The 25498-nt window shown below is 37.2% G+C and overlaps 1 protein-coding gene across 2 annotated transcripts in view; it reads right to left on the bottom strand.

Annotated features, from left to right (window-relative positions):
• Positions 1–25498, bottom strand: part of LOC138715335 (glutamyl aminopeptidase-like) — a 139760-nt gene that overhangs the window by 87884 nt on the left and 26378 nt on the right. The window contains exons 3-5 of one of the 2 annotated variants that reach the window (XM_069848146.1): positions 20838–20990; positions 19796–19920; positions 8071–8275 (exon numbers count right to left, since the gene is read on the bottom strand). In XM_069848146.1, coding sequence (XP_069704247.1) covers positions 8071–8275; positions 19796–19920; positions 20838–20990 — 483 coding nt within the window. The remainder of the gene's footprint in view (positions 1–8070; positions 8276–19795; positions 19921–20837; positions 20991–25498) is intronic. The other variant, XM_069848148.1, reaches the window with a different exon arrangement.

The raw sequence follows: 25498 nt of genomic DNA, 5'->3' as shown, positions 1-25498 counted from the left end.
CTTGTATTACATTACGGAAGTATTCAGTTGTAGCATTTAAGTGTGTGTAATATTGTATATAAAAATCGTGTATATACAGTTAAAGTGCGTGCGTGCATTGTTGGTATATAAATTGTGTATGTAGATTATAATTATAGTTATTTAAATCGTGTATATAGAGTCAGAGTGCGTGTGTGTATATATAACATTTCAATTGTGTATATACATCTAGTGTAAGTGTTTAGAAGTTGCAAGTAGACGTATTGTTACGGAAATGGCTCCAGTTAATTCAAAATTAAAAGGAAAGAAGCTTCACAGTCAAACTAAGGGGTTATAAACAATGTACTCGTGTTTATGTCTAAGGAGGCTTCTCAAGGAACAGACATTCCTCTACATAAAGTTCAAAAGTGAGTGACAGTGGCTACAGGCGTGTCTCGTAGTAGTGTCAAAAAATTGTGGCAGAAGCGAAGAAAATAGATAGTGGCAACGGTACGTGTTTCGAAACGCCGGATAAGAAGAGAACAATTAAAAGTAGTGTCTTAGAACTAGACGCTTTTGATGAAACTGTAGTGCGTAGGATAGTGTGACTTTTACATTACCGAGAAACGCGTTCCAACAGTCAGCGCATTAAGAATGAAACTGAAAGACGCAATTGGCTTCGATGGGGCAATACTAGTGTTAGAACTATACTGAAAAAACTTGGATTTTCTTGGAAGAAAACGAAGACAAATAGATCGTTATTAGTAGAAAAATACGGTATTAGGCAAAAGAGAATAAACTATTTGAGGCGAATTTCTAATTATAGAGCTGAGGAAAGAAATATTGTGTATCTGGATGAGTCATTCCACCTGCATAGCAAGTCTTGGAGCGACGACTCAGCACACGGTCTTCTAGCGCCGGTATCAAAGGGAAGTGCCTAATAATTATTACACGCCGGAGGTGAGGGAGGGTTCGTTCCCTATGCCCTACTAATTTGGAAAGCTCAGCAGAAATCTGGGGATTACCACTCTCAAATGAATCAAATTAATTATGAGAAATGGATTCGAGAGAAGCTGTTTCCTAATTTTCCCCCAAATTCTGTTGTGTTTGATAATGCCCCTTATCATAACGTTGCATTAAACAGAGCTCCCACTTCAAAGTCAACAAAAACTGTAATGAAGGAATGGCTTGAAAAAGAGGGAATTCCCTACAGTGATGACATGTTGAAACCAACTTTATACGAACTTATACAAATACACAAACCTTCGTCTGTAAAATATTCTATAGACGCCATTCTTGAAAGTGCTGATCATATTCCACTTAGACTTCCCCCTTATCACCCCGAATTAAGCCCGATCGAGAACATTTGGTCGATAGTGAAGGGATGGGTTGCCTCCAGAAACATAGATTGTAAATTAGATTCAGTAAGAAAACTATGTTAGCAGAAATTTAACAGTAGGACTGAACTCGATTGGCGTCCTCTTTGTGAAAATATTTTTAAAATAGAACAAGATTATATGGACCGGGAAGTACTGTTTGATAACGTCATAGATCCAATTATCATAAATCTCGGTGATAGCTATGATGATGACGACTGTAATTTCAGCTATGACGATGAAATTGAAGCGATAGGAGAGCTTGAAGACTCCGACTAGCAGCTCAAGGTAAGAGGTCAATGTTTTCAGTTAGGTGTTTAGAGCGTATTTGTTGTTGTTTGCACTCTGCCTCCCACTTCACCCACGTGACGTCAGCCAGGCCTTCAGATCTTTTGCGCTAGCTGTACGTACTGTCTGCGCGCCAGCTCTTAAACTGTGGCAGGAATGCAGCGTGGAAGCGATAAGCGGGTGATGACGTAAGACTGTACTATACTAGACTAAATATATATAACGCGGCAGGAATGCGGCGCGGCGTGAAACCGATAAGCGAGAAAGTTAATGTTTGTACTACGGAGGGAACATTCATGCACACTCCTTAGCTGGCCTGGCTGAGTCATATGCCCCCTTTCCCCACTTCCTCATACCTCACGGTTTAAGAGCTGGCGCGCACACAGTATGTGAAAAGGGACCAGTTTCCGGCACATATTTTTCGAGATAATTCCAGTTGCCGCTGCATAGTCTTTTCCTCGTTACTATGAAGTATAAAGACAATCTATATAATAAAAAAAAAACATCCTATAATCAACAGACTCACTGATTCGTCAACTTAAATCTCCTTAAACTCTATACGTAGGTTTCAGTTAATCCTTAGTTAATAGATAGCACTGAGTTTTACGAAATACGAACATTAAGAGTTGGAAAATGGGAGGTAGTAATGATCAAATAATTATATCGATTTTTTTAACCAGCCTTTAGATTTAAAACTAAGACTCACTCATAAAATTGGGTTATACTATTCATCTCATCTCTCAGAATTGTTTCTAAAATATATAAGGAATGTAAAAAAATTCAATTTCATGTACTCCCTTCAAATAACTTTTGAGTTTTTTTTTTTTTTCACGTCCCAACGGAGCAGAGAGGAGAGAGAAAGGAGTTGATGATTTTAAAAATTCATTAAATTATATTTAACTAGAGACATAACATTTAAAATGAAGGTTACTCTTTACAATTTTGGTTAAACATTCCTAGATTCTTTAAATACCATCTCCTAAAGTACTGGTGAAAAAGGCAGAAGGGAATGAGAAATCTCATGTCATCCGATCTCGACGAATATTGATATCTGGGGATCTTTGCGATCACAGAATACGAATAAGGTATTATTTTGTCCGACTTTGTCCCTAAAATGGTGGAGTGAGTGAAAAATTAAATTAGATATCTTAGGGGTTTTTCGAGTCGAAAATTACGCATAATACAATTTGTGCGAATTCAATATAGCAGTTTCAGTACTATGAATTATATTAAAAAAATAAAACATCGGATAACGCAGATAGACATAAACACAATTAACACTGTACAGAATTTAAGGGGGTAATGTAACACATTTCGATAATACACATTTAGTAAAATCCAAAAATGTAATTTCTACATATTCTGAATGAATTTTGTTTTGGAATTTAGTACAGTATAGTTCGTCCCGCGCCGTGGTGTCGTGGTCTAAGGCATCCTGCCTAGGACTCGCATTGCGAAATGCGCGCTGGTTCCAGTCCTCATGAGGGAAGAAATTGTCTCATGAAGTTTCGGCCAGTGTATGGGACCGGTGCCCACCCAGCATCGTGATGCACTTGGGGAGCTACGATAGGTAGCGAAATCCGGCAACGCAAACCAGCTATAATGGCTGGGGGGCTCATCGTGCTAACCACACGATACCTCCATTCTGGTTGGATGATCGTCCACCTCTGCTCCGGCATGTGGCCGTGAGGCCAGTAGCCGACTGGTCGGTCTTGGCCCTTCATGGCCTGTAGCGCCACGGATTATTATTATTATTATTGAGTATAGTCCTCAGCCATTACCTCGAGATTAACAAACAGCATTGTAGAATCCATAAAATATTTAATGTGAATGGTAATTATATTTTTCAATTGGTGCAATTTGTGCAGGGAAAATTGGTTTCTCCGATATTTTGTACGATTTTAAATATTTTAAAATGCTTTCTTCTATGTTTTATTCACAATGTGTTTGTTAAGAAATTATTGTCCTTGCAATATTCATTGCAGTCTTATTTATTATACTCGTACCTTTATGTAAATCTAACTTCCGAGGAATGAAATTTTATCCAATTAACCACATTAATATTTTGATCAATAAAAAAAATCGTAATTTTACTAACATGAATTGGTACACGTCCAGTAGAACATCCTTACATTATTACTGGACAAATCTTTTATATTAATCTGTTAAGGGTAGGATTAGGCCTATGTATATGCAATGTCTTTTTTTTCCTTTTAATTTATGAAATGTAGGAGGCGTATTGTAAAATTATTGCGAACGAAAGTCATTTACTTGTATTTAAGGTATTCGTTGAATCGGACTGTACCGTGGTGTGTTTCACAATAATGATATAAGCTGCGAAAATATAAACGACTCAGAACGTTATCGCCAGTCATTCATGTAACTCACATAAGCAATATTGGCTCGTCTACTGGAAATGTCATCGCGGTCAACTGCCAAAATCGCTGCCTCCGACTGTACGTCTGCTTATTCGTATAGGGCAGTAGAGGCACTGAACAATGAGAATACTACTTACGTACAAAATATACTGTCATGTGTATTTAATAATAAGCATAATATTTATTTAAAGCCCTCTTATGTACAACAGAAGATTATTCTCACAATAAGTAAAACGAATCTAGATTCCAGATAGGACTACTTTATTGTTTCGCAATATATTTTTCACCTAAATAGGAAGAAGTCAATGCTCATTATTTTTCGCCTATTTGCAGAGTTTTGAATATTTAGATTGCACTTTTAAAATAAATAGATATATTTATCAAAGCGAAATGAGACTAGAAACAAATAATATAATAATTTATTGCAAGAATTGAAATTTGACTATTCACAATTAAAATGAGTTAATATTGAAAAATATATAATATATTTCAACTCTGATGTTTCTAGTTCTGTTCTTTTATAAATGATTTAGGTTGTTTTTGTCTCCATGTATTACCGTCTCCGATGCCATATTACAGAAATTAGTTATGAATAGGCCTACTTGTTTTACACGTGAACGTTGTGAATGGACACAGTCTATATATGTACAAATCTATAAATAAATATAGAAATAAATTATGAGAATTACAATAATACAATAAATCACAATAAAAACAAAATTATTTACACTGACTAATTGTTTTACAAGTCTCTACAATACAACAAGTGACTGTAAACATTATAAGTGTTTCAGAAAAGAAAAATTTTCCCTTCTTTCTGATAAAATATGTTTTCTTTTTTCCTAATGAAGTGCTCGCTACCAAATTCTATTGGAACACTCATTTCCAACCGTCTAGCTTTGTTTTGTTTTGACATGGTTCACTGAACAGCGACAGACCTGAAGTGTGTACCCTGCACTATACTCCATACATACTTCACTGTTGCGCGTTGGTTGGAGACTTTAGGTAACCAAACGCAGGACTCTAGTTTTACTAGAGTTAGAAACAAGTATTAGGCATACTATCCGTTCAATACATTGTACAGTACGGGGTGTCCAAAAATTAAGTATCGATTTTGTTGAAATAGTGACTGTACCAGTAAAGTTTGGAAAGGTGTATATTAGTTATATATTACTTTCAACATGTATATCATTCACATCCAACATACCTGCCATCTGTCGGCAGTGGCGCGAAATAACTTCTGGTGTATTATCGGTATTATTAAGGAGACCGTAATTTGTGTAATGCGGTTTCAGAGCTCCACCATTGTGTAATGAGTGCAGTCCGGATCAGCTTACTTAATACCCTGTCGGTGAAACCTAATCGTTTCCTCCTCACCCCATTACTACATATGCTAGTATATTATGGTGATTTTCTAGTTTAGAGGTTGAATTTGCTTTTGCCAGCTTCGTTTCGAATTTCGGTATTGAGAAATACTATAACTGGTAGTGAATTTCTAACTCTTATATTGGCAGCATGACAGCAGTTGTCGGTAGTGCAAGTTCTGAAAATTAAAATTGTTCTAGATTTCCGAACCGATTACTGGAAGCTAGTGAAATTTGAACATACTAATAATTAATTAATATCAGTATTAATACAAGGATTGATTTTTTAGTAGTGGCAACTATGCTACAGCGATGCTGTGCAAAGTAGCCAGGCAATATCGTTTATACCACAGGTTGCTTACATGCCTTCCCTCCCTCAGAACTAATGAACTCGCCCTCCCACCTCCATGTCCGTTCAGAGTGACTACAATAAGACGAGCAATTGTGAGCAAGGCCTCTCCCTCCCAATTGTCTATCCTCACCTTCTCGTGGTGGACCCTGTTATCACTAACGAGGATAGGCGACCGAGTATTGGCGGTATAGCCATATTAACTGTTCATGTCAGGAGGAAATACCTGACATGGCCTATTGCAGAAGATCTACGCAGGCGGGCAGGTACTCAGTCTTGGAGGTGGCATACCCACCAGGGTACTCGGAGGTTGAGGGCCAATCACCCACAATCAGAACATAGCAAAGATATTGTAAAAAAAAAAAAAAGCGACATGATGCTTAAAATTTTGGGGGAGATGAAAAATTTCGGGGAAATTTGTCTATACATTGCCTGCACACTTGTCGGCATGAATCTGTTTTGACGTAAGTTTCGTACATAGCCTACATATTCGCTGTTCTAGAGTAAACGTTTCAGATGGCATTTCAATTATCTACAGTAAACAACTAATTTTCCAATTCACTGCGGGCTAAAGCAGGGAGATGCACTATCACCTTTACTTTTTAACTTCGCTCTAGAATATGCCATTAGGAAAGTTCAGGATAACACAGAGGGTTAGGAATTGAACTGGTTACATCAGCTTCTTGTCTATGCATATGACGTGAATATGTTAGGAGAAAATCCACAAACAATTAGGGAAAACGCGGAAATTCTTGTTGAAGCAAGTAGAGCGATAGGGTTGGAAATAAATCCCGAAAAGACTAAGTATATGATTATGTCTCGTGACCAGAATATAATACGAAATGGAACTATAAAAATTGGAGATTTATCCTTCGAAGAGGTGGAAAAATTCAAATATCTTGGAGCAACAGCAACAAACATAAATGGCACTCGGGAGGAAATTAAACGCAGAATAAATATGGGAAATGCCTGTTATTATTCGGTTGAGAAGCTTTTGTCATCTAATCTTCTGTCAAAAAATCTGAAAGTTAGAATTTATAAAACAGTTATATTACCGGTTGTTCTGTATGGTTGTGAAACTTGGACTCTCACTTTGAGAGAGGAACAGATATTAAAAATGTTTGAGAATAAGGTTCTTAGAAAAATATTTGGGGCTAAGAGGGATGAAGTTATAGGAGAGTGGAGAAAGTTACACAACACAGAGCTGCACGCATTGTATACTTCACCTGACATAATTAGGACCATAAAATCCAGACGTTTGAGATGGGCAGGACATGTAGCACGTATGGGCGAATCCAGAAATGCATATAGAGTGTTAGTTGGGAGGCCGGAGGGAAAAAGACCTTTGGGGAGGCCGAGACGTAGATGGGAAGATAATATTAAAATGGATTTGAGAGAGGTAGGATATGATGGTAGAGACTGGATTAATCTTGCTCAGGATAGGGACCAATGGCGGGCTTATGTGAGGGCGGCAATGAACCTCCGGGTTCCTTAAAAGCCAGTAAGTAAGTAAGTAAGTAAGTAAACAACTAATTTAATGCAAAGCACACACTTCGAACGCATTTAAAAGAAGTACACAAGCACATACGTCTTCTGTCACTAACATCTCACAAGCAAACAATCTGATGGGCGCAGGTAAAAAAGTTAAAGTTTTTTCTTCCATCATGTTAATAATGTCCAAAAGAAGTGCTTATACAAATTTTGGCCACTCGACCCCAATTACGAGGCCGTTCAGAAAGCGATTTACTCTGGGAACGTTTGCAGAAAAATAGCAGAATTGCATGGAAAGATTTATTGAAACAGATGCAATAATTTTTTAGCTATTTGTCAACATATCCCTCACTGAAATTGAGACTTTTGTCATACCATGGGATCAATTCAATTGTTTCCTTGTGTCATAGAAGTCAGCCGCTTGAGATCGAAATGAGTGACAGCCGTCTGCACCTCTTTGTCGATCCCATGATATGACAAATGTCTCAATTCCGGTGGGGAATATGTTGAAAAATAGCTCAACAATTGCTATGTCTGTTCCAATAAATTTTTCCAACGAAATTATGTTTTCCTTCTATTAAAAGGTCCCTGGCGAACTTCTTTCTTTACGGCTCTCGTAATTGCGATCGAGTGGCCAAAACTTTATAAGCACTTTTTTTGACATTATTAACGTGGTGAAAGAAAATAAATTAACTTTTTTATCTGCCCCCCATCAGAATGTTTGCTTATCAGACTGTACTAAGGTGTGGCAACAACCGATAACATACAGGCCCTCGCAGTCTTGAAGCATGAAGCATTCAGCGGTTGGGATCTTTCCGCGTTTCTCGGATCAAGCGTGACGCGACCGCACTATACTATGTACTTACCTGAGGGTAATAAGTCCCAAAGTGCTCCCTTGTGCCATAAGTTGTAACTGTGGCAGCTTCACAATATCTAGTTTTGGTAGCGAGTACTCAATGCCCAAGTAGTCATCCAGATAGTTTATCAAAGAGGCCAAAATACTGCCTTCAATAAATATGTATGAGTCGCCAGGTATTTGCTCCTGGTAATGTATGCACACTGAGATATTTCCTGTAACACAGAGCATGGGTATCACAAAGCTAAATCTAGCATATACATAGTACTGCAATATCACAGATTTGACTACGATAATGCTAAGAGAATCTTGTTCAGGATAAATTGAAGACAATCTGATGGTAAGTTTTGTAAATTAAAATTATTATTCAGAGGTATAAGTGTTAGGTAGTCTCCGATAAGTTTCATGATGTTTTAGAGGGCGAATTCGTTTTGGAAAAGATTTCTTCTGCATTCCATATGTCTTGTCTTCCTTATCCGGTTACATCTCACAAGGAATCCTTCAAGTGTGTCATGTTGAGATTATTTTCAAAACTTTGTATGCTAAAAGTTCCTGTGAAGAAAAGGGATATAACAAAAAAATTGTCCATTACCTAAACTGTTAGGCCCTTTTTTGGAGGTAACATTATCGGTTGCAATACGTAATACGTGATGTTTACGTTACACCTCGATGATGGGAAGGAAGTTAGGGATGGAGGAGTATCGCTAAACTGTGTACTGAATGTCATTCCGATATTATACATGGTGGTTATAATTAAACTGACGGCGTTCAGCGTGGCACAGCACGGACTGTAATGATAATAGAAATGTGAAACCTCGTATATATGTTAATTAACCAATTCGCTCGCGAATTATGCCAACAAATTAGTTCCTAGTCTTGCCACCAGGTGTAACTATAGCGCTATAGCGGTCAAAACATGCAATTGTCTGTAACTCCGACGTCAGTATGTTTTTCCGGTTGCATTGCAATGTGTCAGTTCCCTGTTGCTAGGTGAAACGTTTTGATTCCGTTAGTGAAGTGAATGTTCGTCGAAAATTTAGAAGGTTGAAAGGAAAAATGCAAGAAAGATCAAACATATGATAACGGCACGGTCAGCTACAGCTACAGAAACTTAGTCATCGACTTCCATGGGGATGAACCGCCGTCCTCTCCCTGGTGCGACACCTAATTCACCTGTTTCCTCGAATTTTTTCATCATTTTCTTCAGCCCATTAATTGACATGGGACCTCATTTCAACTGTTTCTGTCAACGATATTCCCACAAGCAGCGTTGCTGTTGCTGTCATTCTGGTAAAACAACTTCACTAGCAGCGCACGGTCTCTCTTCTCATTGCGTTTCATAAGGAAAAGTTCAACCTTCTAAATTTTCAAAGAACATTCACTTCACTAACGGAATCACACACGTCACCTAACAACAGGGAACTGACATAATGCAATGCGACCAGAAGAATATACTGACGTCAGAGTTACAGACAATTGCACGTTTAGACTGCTTACAGCGCCATATTTACACCTGATGGCGAGACTTGGAACTAATCATTTTTTGGCATAATTCGCAAGCGCATTGCTTAATTAGCAAATCTACGAGGTTTCACACTTCTACTATCATTACAGTCCGTGCTGTGCCACGCTTAACACCGTCAGTTTAATTATAACCACCTTATATTTACCAAATGTTGTCACACTCATCATTTCAAATTCATAAAACAATATTTAAAATAAAATGAAGTAATATTTTGATGTAGTAGATCCGTAATGGACATCCATTAGATGACTGCATTTATACAGTGATGCGAATGATCTTAAATACACACGATAATTAGTAGTATGAAACAAAATAATTGAAACAATGCTTCATTTATGTACTGTAATAGTAACGTACTTAAATTGTATGTACAGTTATTTTTACGTATTATATTCTACCACGTACAATCCTCAATTGAAGATATGCTACGCTCTAACAGCTGACAATGGAGGTCCGGAACTTACAATACGTTTACAATGACTGTACAAATTAAAAAAAAAATAATAGATAGGCATAGGCAGATTAACTACTATTGATTTGTTATTTTTTATTTTACTTCCCCAATAGGGGTTTGCGATTCCAAACAAAATACACAAAGAAACAATAGAAGGGATAAAAAGAAGAGGAAAGTATATATAATACTTGTACAGTTTTGAAGACAAGTTTGAATATACAGTAGGCTATGGAGTAATGTCGTCTGTTGCTCTTTCCTCAACATCGCAATGAAGGAAACAAATGACAGGCAACAAATACCTGAACGTAAAAAGAAAAACCTATGGTATTCTAAATTTTAATAATCAAATGAAACAATTTTAGAAAACAGAATGGCATTCACATATAAAGTAAACCACATTCAAAATATGCGAGCATTCACAACGTGATCAAATAAATACACTGACAATAAGCTACCTGTGTATATGATAATTTAAACAATTTTACTCACCATATGGGAGTGACAATTGTATTATATGTAATAATTTTAACTGATGTAATTATGAATATCTATAAGTTATATTAGAATTTTCCATAAAAGAATAAAAATATATACAGTAGATAATATACTAGAATAAGTAAGTAAAGAATAGGTGGTTTATGAAACAACATGTAAATAATAAAGTTTGTTCAATATTTATTGAGCAAGAGAATGTAAAAGCCGAATTCATTAACGTTAACCTAACATGAACATAATAAGTTATAATGATTTTGTAAATCATATGTTTGACACAACGTAATTGATATCAATAGGAATACTAAAGATAGGATATTATTCCGAAACGCGGTTGTTCAGATGGGATATATTATTCCGAAACGCAGTTGTTCATAAAGAGAACAAGTTGTTAACTGTATAGACCAGGAATGCGAAACTCGCAAGTAGGGGTGAGATATACAATAGAGTGACAGTCAGTATGTTGATATCTAGTATGAAAACAAACCACAGGCTATGTCGTCGCCAGTGGCGTATTCGAAAGCTAGTTTGTAAGTAACACAATGCAGTACAGAACATTATAATAATATAATAGAGACAGTCGTATAATATTTTATTCATGTTGGACATGTTCTGAAGAGAAACGCTGATACCTTTTAGCTTTCACCAATTTGACAATTTGACAATATCGAGCTGAATATCTGAACATAATCTCAATTGGCACACTAAATGAAAATCAGTTAATCTTCTGCGTATGACTTCTTTAATGATATTCATCTTGGAAAATAAATGTTCGCATAGATAAGTCGAGACGAACATTGCCATTAAACTTTCAGCAAACAACCGTAGGTTTGGAAACTTCACTTCTAGTAGGCTTTTATAAATTTCAGGACATCCATAAACAAGGGATAGCTGTATTATTCTGCAAGTCAATTAATTCTAATGGCAGTTCAGGGGGATCTTCATTACGAGCAAATGTGAGAAGGTAGGTAAACAGTTGGAACTCCGAAAATGATCTTAATGTTTTAGAAATGTGCTTCGAGATAGTGAAAGTGCCCTCACTATTTTTTCAATTTGTTTTTTGGACGGGATTTCAGCTATGTTTATAGCTGCTTTCATTTCCTCCAGTTTCTTCTTCCGTACTGTACCTTGTAAATAAAGAAGTTAATAGCTCAATATCATCATCATCATCATCATCATCATCATCATCAACCACAGGGATTAGGCCTATTGGCCTGTTCCGTCTTCAAAGTTTATGTCGTCTATCCATCTTGTTCTTGGTCTACCAACATTTCTGTGTCTTCTTGGTTCATAGTTCAGTATTACTTTAGGTAACCGGTCGTCATTCATTCTTCTTATATGTTGGTACCAATTATGTTTTTGTTGTTGTATTTTCTCAGTCAAATTAAACATATTTAGTTGTTCTCGTATATTTTTGTTCTTTTGATGATCTAAAAGAGTGAGACCAGCAACACTTCGAAGGAATTTCATTTCGCTGGATTCAATTTTCTTTTTAGTTGTTCGGTTTATAGACCAATTTTCTGAACCATAGGTTAATAGTGGGACAGCTAACGTTGTATAAAATTTTAGTTGTGTTGAACGTTGTGTTTTATTTTTTAAGGTCCTTCGTATTGTTCCACACATCTGTTGAAATTTACTCATTTTATTTTTGACGTCTTGTTCTTTTACGTATGATATATTGCAGCCTAAATAGTTAAAGGAGGATACCTGTTCTATGATTTCATGATTTAAAACTATTTTACATCTTCTGTGATCAACTCCTTCAAATGCCATTGTTTTTGTTTTATGATTAGAAATTTTAAGATTATATTTTTCCATTATTAATTGTAGTTGATAAGCTGCCACCTGTAAGTCATCCTCCGATTCTGCCATCAAGATCTGATCGTCAGCAAAAAGCATGGACTTCAATAATGTCGTGCCTATATTTATGCCGGTTGTTATTTTATTCTGCCATTCTTCTGTGGCTTTATCTATGTATATATTGAATAATGTTGGAGATAAAGGGCAAATAGCTCAATATTAATGCATAAATTGCTGCTAACGATGACTACAGACATTGCATAACAATAATTATACAGTGCATTCCGGTATCTGAAACTACGTGTTTTCCATAGTTTGTAAGATGAGATTTGTTAAAATGTCCTTTAATATTAAAGTGAGAATCAATTGAATTGCGTCGAGCAGATCAAATATTTGATTTTATCGTTATTAACGACAAAAATAGTCGTCCTCCCAATCACTATGAAACATGCGACATCGGTTTCAAGAACTCATATTACTACCTCCACCACTGACGATGTATAGATAGTATACGTACTTCAATGTCTTTGCATTGCATTGAGACGGGCGATCTTCGAGCGTTATGGGAAGGGGAAGGAAGGGGAAAGTATCATGACTATCTGGAGTCACAGTATCGCATCCCTGGACTATTGACGGTGAATAAAAAAAGCCATTTCTTTAACATTTCTCTCACGAAAATATTTCATAGCAAGTCGAAGACCATTTAATGGAATCAATGATATTGAAGACATAATAAAACATCCATAGGTCGGCATTAGTATGCGACAATATGGAATCTTATACTGCCTGAAATAAATGCTTGTATGCATGCTTTTGCTTGCAGGGTGTCTGATACGATAAGCTAGCCGCTATAGCATCCACACAGGAAGGGAGATAGAACTTTATATCTCGGAAAGCTAAAGTTGTTAGGTCCTTATTCTGACAAAAACACAAAACGGAGATTTATTGCAAATCGGATTTGTTTCTTGCAAAAACATAAAGAGATAAATGAAATGAGGTAGGCAGTATGGTACGCGGCCTATGTTTCAAATTGCTCGCAAGTTCTTACGATACGACATTATCAAGGAAGCGTGGTACCGGTGTGATTTCACTTTGACTTTAATTTTCTTTTAAAATTATCGTGTGTATTTTCGTTGTTTCATTGTGAACTTTTATACTGTATATGTATTTGTTTCTTCCTTGTGGTCACCCTTATTCAAGGGCAAATGGTTTTATTTTATAAATCCAATATATATATATACAGGGACATCATTCTATTTTTACTCCAATTTTTATTGTACCTGAGTTTTTGAATGTACTTCACTCCCAACCCTTCTACTAATGAAGTTCAACCGTCCTCCATACAGATCCAAGACCGCATATACAGTCATAGTAGCCTTACGGTCATAGTAAACGGTACGTTCCAAAAATATCTTCACGTTTTCCAGTGACGAAAGAGCTTTCAATATTGCATCATTTTCCATTTGCCTACATCGCATCCCAGTTTCCCCCACCTGCTTCTATTCGCCTCTCTGTAAATGTTAGTGGCTGGACTGTCTTAGCTCTTTTCTGAGAACATTATTTTCTGTTAGGAATTGGACGTCTACGCAATATTATACCCATACAATTGTTTAAAATAACTTAAATAAAAGGCCATCGTTAAGTAATTAACTGTCACGTGATTTCCTCCCTTTCTATGACGCTGCGACGTAACCACTTGGACGGACAGTAGATAGTATGTCTGAGTAATTTTATCTTTTCGGATCGGGCAGAAGTGAAGATTGAATTTACAGTAAGTAAGGTCTCTTTTATAGAGTAGGCACATAATAATTTCAACATGAGTTACTGATACGAAGTACGAACCTGGTAATTCGAATTATGTACAACAGTCTATAGTGCGATAATATGCACATTAAAACTGAAGCTTGTATCGAAATGAACGGCCACCATTTTAAAAAATGTGTTTAAATACCCATATTATGATTATTGTGCAATTTAACTTCATTCTCTATAGTGTACGCTAATGTGCTGTAGACAGTATAATATACACTGCATAATGAATACATTCGCATGGAAAGCTCAATTCGTGAATAAAAACACTCATTGTTAATACTGTACTGTATTTTGATTAAACAAAAACCTAATGAAAATTACCAGACTCAAAATCGTGATATTTCCTAGTTCACGTAAATGGATGAACTACTTTTCTTCCCTCCTATACCTTGTAAAGTGATTTGTTTGTATTTTACGCCAGTATCATCGAACTCCAGTCGTGGAAGGAGGTAGCAAACGGTGTTTCCGGTTCTTAATCGTTGATCCAAAGGTATAGCCAGGTTAATAGTAGAAATGTTAATAAAAATAAAATGATGTCCCTGTATATATATTTTACTAAATTTTCCGGAAAAATTAAAAAGATTTAGCAGAAAATTTGTATAATAAATATGAATCCTAATATTAAAATTCCATGGGAAAAGTCATATTTTTATCAGAATTAAAAAACTCTGCTTGAAGTGGTCGAAAGTCTGTGATTAGTTTTTTAATAAATTGTATGTTTACATATATGTTTTTAGTTGGTTATTTAACGACGCTGTATCAACTACGAGGTTATTTAACATCGATGAAATTGGTGATAGCGAGATGAGGCCGAGGATTCGCCATAGATTACCTGGCATTCATCTTACGGTTGGGGCAAACCTCGGAAAAAATCCAACCAGGTAATCAGCCCAAACGGGGATTGAACCCGCGCCCGAGCGCAACTTCAGACCGGCAGGCATGCGCCTTAACCTACTGAGCCAAGCCGGTGGCTATATTTATATTAAAAAATAAAATAGTTAATAGCTTTTTATATAAAAGAGCTAGAAACTTCTGATTTACACCGAAATAATTCATTTTCAATAAAGATTAAGTAATAATTATTACCATAGATAGATTTTAGACAAATAAAAGTACAAGAGAAAATAAAATGTTTGTAAGGGGTAGTCTTGTACAATAAACAATCTAGCAGCTTACTATAGTAAATTCAGTTTTCTACCAAACTACGTTTTTTTTTTTTTTTTTCTGTTTCATATAACTTTACTTAGCAGACAATCTAGTAGGCTGACATAAAAATCATAGAGTCACTACTGTGAAGTAAGGGTTAATATGCCTGACCGTGAAACGAGTGCGCCCGAGTTCAAATCCTGGTTGGGACAAGTTACCTGGTTGAAGTATTTTCCGGGGATTTCCCTCAACCCTATAGAGCAAATGCTGGCTCACTTTCGGCGTTGGACTCAGGATTCATTTCGCCGTAATTATCATCTTCATCTCATTCAGACTCTATATAACCATAGCAATTTAAAAAAGTGTGATAAAATAACCAATTAAAAAGAAAGGGTGTCATAGAGAGTTATAGTTAATCTTGAAAAGACTTCCAAGAACAATAAAGCTTTAAAACAATTATTGCGTTTCTTACAAAAACTACTATAAAATAAGGAATTTTTAGCCGAATATACTGCTTCTGTAAGTAGATATACAAAATAAGAAAAATGGCAATCTGTGTTAGTATTATCACAAGTGGTGAGCCATATACCTTTGTGAGAGATGTCACTTGGGAAAACATACCGGTATGGTATTAAGGCATTTATTACAATTTGATGCTGCAGATATGGAGCAATGTTTTCGATTATTATCTGAAATTGATTGGATGTTAACCTAAATCGCTCACAGAATTCGTAGGAGTTTTAAAAGATATCAAATTCTTTTCTTGATCTAATATTTTTTTTCCTTCTATATTTCACAATTTATTTTCAATTGACATTAGACTCAGTTGATACATTTTGGCTAATTTCCTTAATTAAACTTTAGCTAATATATTGATTTCAGTAAATAATTCTGTCTAGCTATAGAGTTGAGTAAAAAACCTTAGCATTTAACTAAAGTAAAATAACTACACTATAATGTATGAAACACCTTGTTTAATCCCGTGTAAAACTAAAGTAAACGACAATTATTTCTCTTAGTAGTTATTATAGTATTTATTTTTATCCATGACTGGTATCTAAACTGGTCCTTATTTTACCGTGATTAGCAACCTATATAATGGCTTTATTCACAGCACTCAATTAAGGTTTTAACTCGCAAGCACTGAATTTTTTTTAAATAAATCTCTGAATGACAACCAATAGACTCCATATATTCATTCATTTATAACTTCTTCACAAACAACACATTACAAAGAAAAGATCTACAATTTAAAATTAAATTTAGATACCTGTAAAGGGTTATAAGAACTATTGTACAGCACTCGAGATTAAACAGATCTTATGCGCTCCTAGAAATTATCACCTCGACTTCGCCTCGGGCGCTAAACTTTAGACTCGCGAATAAAAAATAATTTGCTCTCTTATGCTATAAATTATTATTGCTTTGGTACTTATATGAAATAAAGGATGGTATATTTATACTAGGCCTATATTAGAAGTAAGTTTACTGTAGCAATTAACTACTGCAGTCACATGAAACAATCTAGCAAACTAGTCAAGATTTACTAGTACCTGTATGTATTGTAGTAAATTTTTATTAAACAGGCTCCTCGCACACTGGATTCTATTAATGCTGTCTCGTTCCTTAGTCGTATATTGACAAATAAAGTCCGTATTTCACCCCAACCCCTACTGTGCAGATGCGGCTGACTCGTCCGTGTTTTGCATTCCCGTTTTCAGTGGTATTCACGCTAGAGTAATAGCTACACAATTAGAACTCGTTTGCGAAGTATGCCAACATTTCAGAGGTGCAGCAGCACGCCACTGCTCGCAGGAATGGCTGTCTATGTGTCTTGTATACATGCTCACTGGCATAACAGTGGGAGGGGAATAAAATAGTGACTGTAAACACAATTTCAAAATGTGACGGCATTAATGAAACTGATTGCCATATTTTTCAAAACCGAAGTGGCTCAGACGGTATCATTTGAGACTCGCATTCGGGAGGTTCCGGATTCGATTCCAGTGCCGACCAATTTGATCAAGTTTTTTGCGTAATTTTCCTCGCCTAAATATAATTATCAGCTGGATTGAACTCCTATTACCATGGAATAATAGACACATTACAAAAGCACATCCTTCAATAGTAAACTACAAACAGTCGCGATATGATCTAGGAATTACAGCGACCATAAATACAGATAAAAATATTGCTCAAAACTATAAAAAAGTTCCCATGAATATATGTGTCCGGAAAGAAATACATGTTGAAATACGAGTCATATTGTGTTGTGGCCTCATATCCTCATCATTCCTCACTATAGAAGGTATTCTATGTGATTACCACGCATTATCACAGATTCTTCAGCCCTACGCCTCTTTGGAACACACCTGGCTGTTCTCGGATATGCTGACATGCGTTGTAGAGACACTTTTGCAATGTTTGTACGTTATCGATCGGTGTGACATGCACCAAAGGACTTTAAGTGATCTCTTAACCAAAAATTCAAAGGATTAAAGTCAGGTTATCGGGCTATTGGACCTCCTCGACCAATCCATCGCTCATTAATTGGCTGGGTTAGGTATTGTCGCACGATGTGTAGAAAATTGAATCGTATCCCATCGTATATGAAGCACATCCGTTGCCTTCATCCGAGTGCCAATTTCACTACAATGACGAGTAATTTTGTTGGGCAGAAATTGGTGATAAACGAATGATAATATGTCACAATAAATAAATAAATAAATAAATAAATAAATAAATATATATATATATGTGTATGTGTGTGTTCATGGGGAGTTTTGTCTTCTTTTGGCCAATACTACGTGCTATGAAAATATGTCGTACTAACAAGCAAACATTCTGATGGGGGCAGATAAAAAAGTTACATTTCTTTCTTTCACCATGTTAATAATGTCAAAAGAAGTGCTTATACAATTAATTTTGGCCACTCGACCGCAATTATGAGGGCCGTAAAAATAAGTTAGCCAGGGACCGTTAACAGAAAAAGACACAATTTCATTGGACAAATTTATTGGAACAGACACAATAATTGTTGAGCTATTTTTCAACATATTTTCAACCGGAACTGAGACATTTCTCATACCATGGGATCGGCAGAGGGAGGTGCAGACGCAGTCAAACGCTGGTTCCGATCCCATGCGGCTGACTTCTGCGACACAAAAATTGATCTCATGGTATGACAAATGTCTCAGTTCCAGTGGGGGATATATTGACAAATAGCGCAACAATTGCTGTATCTGTTTCAATAAATATTTCCATGTAATTCTGCTTTTTTATAGAAACGGCCCAGGGAAAATCACTTTCTGGACGGCCTCATAATTGCGGTGGAGTGGCCAAAATTTGTAAAAGCACTTCTTTTGACATTATTAACATGGTGAAAGAAAAAAAATATATTTTTTTTTATCTGCCCCCATTAGAACGTTTGCTTGTAAGTGAAGCCATATATCTTACTTTCGTGATTATAAAGACTGCCTTTTGTATGGAATCCAGAAAAGGAAAGTTCATCTTCTTATCTGAGTGCATATAAAACGATTTCATGTAGATATTTTGAATAAAAGTTCAAGCAAAGAAACTGTAAACAGTAACATCCTTCGCAATACGGATTTTATTATTGTGAAATGAATGACAATTAAAATGAAAAAGTAGCATTCACTTCTGTATGAATACCCCTTTTTCCCTCAAAATTCGTAGAAAAAAAATTCACCCAAAGGAACAGAATTTGATGTTTTTGCAAACTCCTACGAATCCCAGGCCACTAATTGAATAGGTAACCACTTATTTCCGTAGTTGAAATTGGTTTATTAAGTGGATTTGAAGATATTGTGGCGCCATGTTGGAAAACCTGATCGCGTCGGAGAAGTTGCGCTCGCATCTAGTGCGAGGGAAAGTGCGAGGCGACGTGGGGCAGGGGGAGCAGGGGGGGAACATCTCGAAACGTAGCCCTCTGGAAGTTTCGCAAAGCCACGCGAACCGAAGATTCGAGAAAGTGTGATTTAATAAATAAAAGGGCGAGTGAGTAAGTAAGTTTAGTTTGTCAGCTGTGGGAGAGCTAACTAGTCTTCAAGCCCTGGAGCAAGGTGAGCCTGAGTTCGACGTACAGTGAACTTGAGTAGGTCCGCAACTGTCCGCAGCGTCCAGGCCAGTGCGGCGTATCCGGAAGAATTGGGTTCGAAGTGCAGAGAACTTTATCTGGAAGGCTTGGGTTCGATGTACCGTGAACGTGTGTGAATGAGCTAGAAGAACTAGCCAAGGTGAACGAACTGAGAACTGACAGTTTTGTTTGTACATAGTGCTATGTGAACATTAGTTGAAATCAGGAGTATATTGTTGTTCTTCTGAATAATACACGTGAATTGTCATTGTCGTTAAGTGGAGTGCAATAACGACTACTGTGTTGCTGTGTTGAGTGGAATATCCATTGTTGACGGGTGTGTGATTCAAGTTAGAAATAAAATTCACATCATTGTTGAATAAAAGTTAGAATATCATCTAACAACTTACCCTGTTTAGCTGGTACATTGATATACTTCTTCTTGTTAAATTGGTGTATCATAAAGTTCATCGAAAATGTTGACAGTGGCATTGTGGGAAAAAAGTGGTCCCACTCGTAACCTTCCTCGTCTGCACTGTAAGTAGAACAGGGTTTATATTGTATAAACATGAACATTTTCAAGTAACAAAATAAATGTCAGTTATTAACCCCATTTTAGCTTCCAGAGCTCATCCAAGATGTAATATGATAAGAATGATGCAGATATGAGACAACGAATGTAAATCAAAGTAGTTGAAGAAAATTAACCTCACAGATATTTGTAACATAATGTGGCGGAATTCTCTTGGGAAGATGGTTGTTATGTTGTGTGAAAAATTAGAAAAAAAAAATTGCCTGAAAGCAGCCCGGCATAGATTTGGCTCTAATGAACATAAATTTTTGAAACTTTTTTGTGCTGAATCATGGAGCGTTTGGCTATTGAATTAACCTATAATAGTTTCCACCTGGTTCTTTGCAATACAAAAATATTGTCTTTAATATTAAAGGTTTTTTTTAGAGTATCATTACACAACGTAACATTGGTGCACTTCATTAATTTTCTATAGTTCTGGTGGTAACGAAATTTTAACCACTTATTGTCAGAGGAAACCAAAGGAAAACATTCAATGTCTGTTTAATATGTCCATTATTTTGGTACTAGGACTCAAATGAAATTTGGTGTTGAAAAAATTATTTTTTTCTAAATAGAAAACTTGGCATAGATGAGACATTTTTTGAGTTACCTCAAAATAATTGCGTGAATATGATTAACATGTAAGACCCTGAAATTTTCATAATCCTAACTTAATTAGTTTCTGAGTTATGTGTATCGACATGATCAAAAATGTAATTTTCTGGGAGAAAGAAAACGATAGACTATTAAAAACAATTATTTCTACCTTACAAAGAACTATAGTAAAATATTCTCTGAATAACTTCTATGCCTTATAAGGGATATTAAATAAAGAATTACTAATTATTATCTAATGAGATACAGCTGCAGTTACTTACGGTTTTGTAGCTTCTATGGGCATCACAGAAAGCGAGGTCATGTTGCTCAAACGTGCCACACTGAGTTGAAAAGAAGCTTTGAAGGACGGTTCATCAAAACATGGAAAGATTTCTCTTGCTGAAATAGGTGAATTAGCTGTTGCTACATAGGATCTATAAAATAAACGTGTTATTATCTCACACAAAGCATATAATCTATATTGTTACTATTGTTTTTGAAGTATTGAATCAAGTGTTCTAACCCATTAGTTTATAAATATGAAAATACGAAAATTAAATAGTATCGTAGGTATATAGTCTACTCATTAAGATACAGTATTTTATTTGAAGCTCTTTGTAGGAAGAATATAACACTATGATAACGATTTTATTCATATTTCGCTACAACATCAACAACGACGCATTCATAATCGCCTACATACACCTCAATGCTTATGGGAATCTTCCGTATCAGATTGACATGTCAGAATGTCAGTGTCAATGGGGAAAAACATTTAAAGGTTCGCGAAAACGTGTCCTTGCAAGAGAATCTGGGGATAAGAAAAACTCAATTTGTCTTTGTATGATTTGAGGCTTTCTCGGCGTTGGTTCGCTAATATGTTTTCGCGGGATATCAGCCGAGTTAAGATTTTGGAATGCTCCAAGCTTTCGACTGCTATCTCTGCAGCCATCTTCAGGGAAGTGATGTCCGAACAGAAAGTCGAAAGGTTATATAGATGTGGCTGTCTCAGGTGAAACGGGATTGGTTGGCGGATCGGCCAATCCGGGGCTGATATCCCGCGAAAACATATTAGCGAACCAACGCCGAGAAAGCCTCAAATCATACAAATCTTAACTCGGCTGATATCCCGCGAAAACATATTAGCGAACCAACGCCGAGAAAGCCTCAAATCATACATACATCATTCCCGGCCCCGGATTGGCCGATCCGCCAACCAATCCCGTTTCACCTGAGACAGCCACATCTATATAACCTTTCGACTTTCTGTTCGGACATCACTTCCCTGAAGATGGCTGCAGAGATAGCAGTCGAAAGCTTGGAGCATTCCAAAATCTTAACTCGGCTGATATCCCGCGAAAACATATTAGTCAATTTGTCTTGTTTGCCACCTTGTTTCGCTTCGAGGTAATAATTCACATCAGAAAGAAATAATGAGCATTTGAAAGTAAAGTGCATACATTTTTTATCTTCTCCCACTCGCATAATGAGCAGATTTTCTACGCACTGCCGCTTCCGCTCTACAGTACGTTCGTGAGCGGAGGAAAGATAAAATGTATGCACTATATGTATGTCACCTGCGCGGCGTGTTGTATAGGTAGACCATTTACAAAAAACAGTTATGGCGGAATCCTTACCTTATTTCCTTCTCCCACACTCGCTGTGCGAACCCCTCCGTGCATTCCCCTCCGTCGATCACCAATCAGAGTCTGTTTCTGAACTCAGGTCGGCAGCACTAGACCCGCTACTATCGTCACTCCCATTGGATAACGATATGATTACGCTGTCTACTGCTGCATCAACCATACACTCCTGGTCAAGATATTTGTCTTCTATTTTCCTCACATGCTCACAACATTTCCTCCATTTTTCGGACGGATATTCATTCATAAGTTTTACGACTAAACTTTTCTTCTCGCCTAAGGATGTGCCAATACTCTGGCTAGCTACTTGACCTTTTATGTCACCCCAAACCAGCTCGATCGAATTTAAGTCGGGACGATATGGGGGAAGCCGAAGGGTATGTGACCATATTTCATGATGAGTTCATCAACTACGTATCTTCGTTTGTGATGAACTCCTTTCACTATCTGAAGAAGCTGGGACCTCGTGTCTGACTCAATGAAGTCAATTCCATGTTTCCTCAGCCACTCCACTATTTTGTGTCGAGGAGTTGCTGTGGTAGGCCTCTTATCTATGTCCACATTGTGATATTTAGCGTTATCCATCACAATAACGCTAGGAGATTCTAATTTAGGGAGGAGTTCATTTTCCATCCATCTACAATAATTTTCCGCGTTCATGGAGGTATGATAATCGCCATGTTTTTGTCCACTTTTGAACACCAACAATGCACCTTCCACGAATCCATCTTCCCCTCCTCCATGTAGCACTATTAGTCTTTCCCCTTTTCCTATTTTCGTTAGAATGCCTAATTCCTCCTCTGCCTGCCAGCATGATTTTACAGAGTGTGATTCTTGAATGTAGGTTTCGTCTACATAAACAATATATTTGCCTTCCCTCCTATGTTTTCTTATTTCTTTCAAATAACGCGTTCTCCACACTGCAATATCTGGTCTTTCTACCAATATTTTTCTATTATTTTGGCACTTCTTCCATTTGAAACCAATTTTCTTTAATGTCTGACGTAGAAATTCTCGTCCACAGTCAATAACCTGATCTTCCTTCAAAGCCGTTAACAGTTTTCCAACTGTTGGACATTCTCTTTTCACGCATAAAATCCACGAATTTTTTGCCTTGTGGCACAGACTGTAAAATTGTCCACTTCTACTCTTTTCTTTCTTTCCCCCTTTTTTCCATTGGGTGTAGAGAAAGATAGAGATCCCTTTGTTAAACTCTCCATTCCTTCCTTCACAATTCTGGTGATCACTCTTTCCGAAACTCCAGTGGCTTCACTTGTTACACGTGCAACATTAATGTCCATCTTGTGTTCTTCTTTCTGCCTTTTAAAGAACTGATGCACATTGTATACTATTTCGCGGGCCTGGCCTCTTAGCGGCCTGCCAGATTTAGATGTGGAAGGCATCCTAACCCAGAAGTACTAAAACTTAAATGCAAAGCACTATTACTTTTATGTATTTATTTTACACTTCACTTGCTCGCGACTGTACGTACTCACTACGAAATCAGCACTGACTTCCGCCCACGTATTCATCATGATCACGAGTTGCGGGAGGGGAGACTCGCGCATGCGCATTGGAACTGCATTTACAAAGTGGTAGACCTATAGTATGACTGGCGTAAAGATGACATCAGTCTGAGGAGGTTTAGTATACTGTATTGTCGGGTAACGAAAGGACGCTCTCATGGCTGAATTAACAGATGACGCCACATAACTGAGTCACGATATTTATACAGAAAACGGTTGTTAGGATTTGGCTGCAGAGTACTGCGCGGTAGTCCACACCTTTCAGCAATGCCAGCCCTCACGCGTCAGCAGTTCAGATCACAAAAGACCAAAATTGTCTGACGCGGCCGCTTCCTAGTCCATCGCACTGGGCTTCGAAGACTACCGTAGCCCACCGCACAGATCAACACTGCACTGATATCAATCCACCAGTTGGTTGCATTCTATTGTTTTTCTGCTCGCACGCATTGGTTGTCTTGTCGCTTGACGTACGTCCAGTGGATCAGAGACGAACTAAACATAACTTTGTGTCGTATTTCCTGTAGCTTTGACTGATTCACGTCTATTCAAATATCCATTGAATACCCCTGTGATGACTGAGTAGTCAGACCTTCAGCCTGTTACGCAGACTGTCCGGGTTCGAGTCCCGGTCTGGCCAAGGAGTTCTTTCGTTGAAAAATGGTCGGGTTCGAGATCTGGTCATGTCTGAAATTTTTCATTAAAAAATCACACTTATGGCGGACGAGGTTCAGTTTGGGTTTTTCTTGGACTTCTCACGTCTCCCCAATCGTGCATCTACATTCCGACATCATTCCATAATATTTCCCGAACGCCGGCTGGCGATGCGCGAAGGGGGCTGGCCTAGGGATGATTGAGGTTGCCCATTCGAAATCTGAGTACGCAGCGAATTTTAGTGTAGTCAGCCGGTGTGGGTTTGGGAATGCGCCTAGCTTGATGGTTAGCGCAATAGATCTTGAAAGATCGCACAGCTGGATCATAGTCCCCTCTCCCGAAAGTCCATTTCATTCCAATATCCATTGGAAAAGTGGCAACTAATGTTAAATTAGGATACTATTTGAGCTCTGCACTAATGATATTACGAATAAACTTTATTTCCACAAAGTGTAAATAATTTAAATCGGCGTTTTGCGCCGTGTATCGGGACACTGTTGTCGAACGAGTGATGTCATGTTTGACATTTTCCAGTATTTTTAACGTCTGTGTGAGAACCGGGAAGCGTTTGGCGTCAACTGTCCCAAATGACCTCAAATTTCATGCACATATACGCACACATTTCTCGGTTCTCAACTGCGACGATTATGAGTTTCCATTACTCATTTCGAGTTTTGTGATTTGGAACGTATGGGTAATGGGAAATATTTGAGTTATCAGTCAAGCCCATTGTAGGCCAATGAGCATACAGTTCCCCGCATACCGGATGGCATACAAAATTAAATTATTTTCAATTGCAGTCGAACACAGATTTAAATACTGTCCCAATGATACTTTTTAATTAGCATCTGACTCTCTTGTTTTAAACTCTGTAGCAGTGATTTTTTCCTTCACTACTTCTTCTGTAGAGAGACTGTATTTTAGAATGAATGTTTTCACGACCGATGTCTGTGATGAAGGTTTTCCGGGGTGACGTGCCGTGGTCTACCAGTTTATCAGTAGACCACGGGATCTCAGAGCGGAAAATCCTTCATCACAGGGACTATTTTCTTTGCAGTACACCATTATTTGGACTCACCTTGAAAAATAGAAATCAAAAACTAAAACATAAACGTTTGAAGC

Source organism: Periplaneta americana, chromosome 15 (assembly GCF_040183065.1).
Source record: "Periplaneta americana isolate PAMFEO1 chromosome 15, P.americana_PAMFEO1_priV1, whole genome shotgun sequence".
In the NCBI taxonomy this organism is placed as follows: Eukaryota; Metazoa; Arthropoda; class Insecta; order Blattodea; family Blattidae; genus Periplaneta; species Periplaneta americana.
This window is presented reverse-complemented; position numbering and strand designations above follow the sequence as displayed.